We start from the raw sequence: 3,066 nt of genomic DNA on the forward strand, positions 1-3,066 counted from the left end.
AACTTTCAGGAGCAGCCTCCTCCAAGCTGGCAGGAACTCCGGGTATCTTTTCGAATTTTTCATTTTGTTTCTTGATCTCCTGGACTACTGCCATCATGATGGCTGCTGCAGACTCATCAGGTTTTTCATTGTTATTGTTTGCTCACCATCACCATCAACATTGATAAATTTAGAGCCACTTGGACTCCAAGCTGGAGAAATCAATGTTTTTGATGATTGATGCAAATGGTGTTCCTGGCTGGAATCTAAAACCTGCTCCTTGAGTTTTTTCCAGTTTTTGTTTCAGAGCTGACTCAGATTCTCTTAACTGAAGGATTTCAGCCTCAGTTTGGGCTACCTTGTCTTTCAAACCTTCCAACTCAGCAAGTTGCTGGAGGGTTGCGTTCAATTGTTCTTCAACGGTAGGCTGGGCCATTTTTATAGGTTATTTAGATTTTTGTGAGATAAGGAATAAGGATTTTAAATAGCTAGATGCCCCACGGTGGGCGCCAATTGTTTTGTATAGATTTTACGCAAGGTGAAATCAGGTTAAGGTAAGTCTAGGCAGGGTTAACTAGCTCGAACTTATCTGTGAATATGCAGGCCAGGGTATGAAACAAGAAAAGTAAAGTAAGATAAACAAGTAAAGATAAGACAAGGAATTTGTACGTGGAAAACCCTTTAATGGGAAAAAACCACGGGCGCCAAGTCAGGAGAGGATTTAACTATAATATTGAGTAATTAGCTTAAATGATTGTAAAACTGCTAAAGTGTTGCTGTGAGAATGTTGTATGCTAGAGTATGCGTTGTTCTCAAATAATCTTCAAGTGCTCCTTATATAGCCAAGTTGAACGGCTGCCAAATCTTGTACTTAATGATGAATATTCCCCCTTAATTGCTCGGATTAATGCTCCTTAATGCGCTTAATTACTCTCTTAATTGCATGGTTTTTATTACCAAATCTTTCTCATTAATGATATAATTACTGTCCGAATAATCACAATAATATTATATTTGAAGTGGTCAAATATTGTCTTTATATTTTGACAGTTGTCCTCTCCTTGGCTGGCGCCTGTCTTCTCCTGATGGTCAGGGCAGGATGAACTGTCATCCTGAAATATGTGCGTATTTACAGGCCTAACAGTTCCTATGGTATAACCGATCCAAAAAGTGTAAATTGCCATCGGTTATGAACCGATGTCAATTGAATAAAGGCCGATGCCAATATGTGCAAATTGGCATCAGTTCATCAACCGATGCCAATTCAAAAAAAGGTCATTTACATCCCCTGGATTAGCATCGGTTAGGAACCGATGCCAATCATTGTTTACAACCGATGCCAATTGCATTAATTGTACTAGTGTTGAGAAATAAGTCTCCTTCGTTCATCCCTCGTGGTTTCACCTTCTTATTAAAAGCTCTCTCAGTCTTTTTCTGGTAGAGTTGGATGTGGTATAATGCGTTCAAACGGCACTCGTCGAGTATGACTAGTGAATCATACCTTGCTTGAGCCCAATCTGTTTCGGGAACCTGGCTTTCCAGTAGGATCCTTAGAGATGGCACCTCTATTTCAACAGGTTGGACTACTTCCATCCCATAAACTAAGTAGTACGGGGTTGCACCCGTTGCTGTTCTAATCGAAGTTCTATACCCCCATAATGCGAAAGGTATATTCTCAGGCCATTCCTTATGATTGTCAGACATTTTCTTTAAGATGGCCGTGATTGTTTTATTAGTAGCTTCTACCGCACCGTTTGTTTGAGGACGGTAAGGTGATGACTTGTGGTGCTTGATCTTATACTTTTCAAGTATAACCACGGTCTCAGCTTGAAAATGGGTTCCACGATCGCTGATGAACTCATGTGGTACTCCGTACCGGCAAATGATGTCATTCTAAATGAATTGTGCTACTTGCTTCACTTTTAGTACTTTGTAAGACTTAGCCTCTACCCACTTCGTGAAGTAGTCAATCGCAACCAGGATAAAACAGTGCCCTCCAGTTCCTGATGGGTTTACTTTCCCAGTGATGTCGATTCCCCAGGTTAAAAATGGCCATGGTGACGTCATGGTGTATAACATAGAAGGTGCTACATGCTGCACATTTGCGAATATCTGACAATTGTGACAATGCCTGACATACTTGCAACAATCTGTTTCCATCGTTGTCCAATAATAACCAAGCCTTATGATCTTACGAACTAACATATGGGCATTCATGTGTGGCCCACATTCACCGTCATGGACTTCCTCGATAACCTTTTCAGCTGTCGGTTTATCGATGCATCGCAATAAAACACCTTGAGCCATTCTCTTGTACAATTGTCGATCATCAGTCCTGATGAATAAGGCGGATAACATTCACAGAGCGCGCATCCCACGCTTGTCAAGGTCGGGAGGATACTCTCTTGTTTCCTTGAAATTCAAAATGGCCGTTTACTAGGGTTTGGTTTTACCTTCCTCGGCATCATCGACTGCATTCACATAGGCAAGTGACGATATTCATTCTACACATATTGGCAAACTGTCTATATGGTCGTAAATGTTGATCAGGATAGCTAGCTTGGACAACGCATCTGCAAACTGATTTTCCTCTCTCGGGAGGTGAACATATTGAATATCCTCGAATTACTTTTCCGATTCTTCGATTATGGTTTGATATAGGGCCAAACTTTGGCTCTTAATTTTCCATGACCCACCCACTTGCTTGATCACAAGAGACGAGTCTCCATGTATTAACAACTTCTTCACAAGAGCACTGCGTAAACCAAGCAAACATGCTTCATATTCAGCGGCGTTGTTCGTGACATTGAAATCCAGCTTGATGGACACGGGCACGTGTTCACCTGTTGGAAAGATAAGAATAATGCCCAATCCTTATCCCATGTAGTTCGATGCTCCATTGAAATACAAATCCCATACGTCATTCTCGACGTGAACCAGTCTTCGTCGGGAAATGACCAAGTGTCGACGACTTCTATTTCTTCGATTGGATTGTCAGCGAGGAAATCGACAATTGCCCTGCCTTGATCACTTTCAAAGGTACATACTTGAGAACAAACTTTGATAACATGAGGGTCCATCTCGACA

General features: G+C 41.4%; 1 protein-coding gene across 1 annotated transcript; it reads right to left on the reverse strand.

Annotated features, from left to right (window-relative positions):
• Nucleotides 1-1,299: 1,299 nt before the first annotated feature.
• On the reverse strand, nt 1,300-1,683 carry LOC141628299 (uncharacterized). The gene has a single exon (XM_074441459.1). The coding sequence runs from the start codon at nt 1,681-1,683 to the stop codon at nt 1,300-1,302; it is 384 nt and encodes a 127-aa protein (XP_074297560.1).
• Between the last annotated feature and the right edge of the window lie 1,383 nt (nt 1,684-3,066).

The sequence above is a fragment of the Silene latifolia genome, chromosome Y (assembly GCF_048544455.1).
Source record: "Silene latifolia isolate original U9 population chromosome Y, ASM4854445v1, whole genome shotgun sequence".
NCBI lineage: Eukaryota > Viridiplantae > Streptophyta > Magnoliopsida > Caryophyllales > Caryophyllaceae > Silene > Silene latifolia.

What these genes read in the sequence shown, in the direction of transcription:
- LOC141628299 (XM_074441459.1), bottom strand. Translation starts at nt 1,683, where the DNA reads ATGTCTGACAATCATAAGGAATGGCCTGAGAATATACCTTTCGCATTA.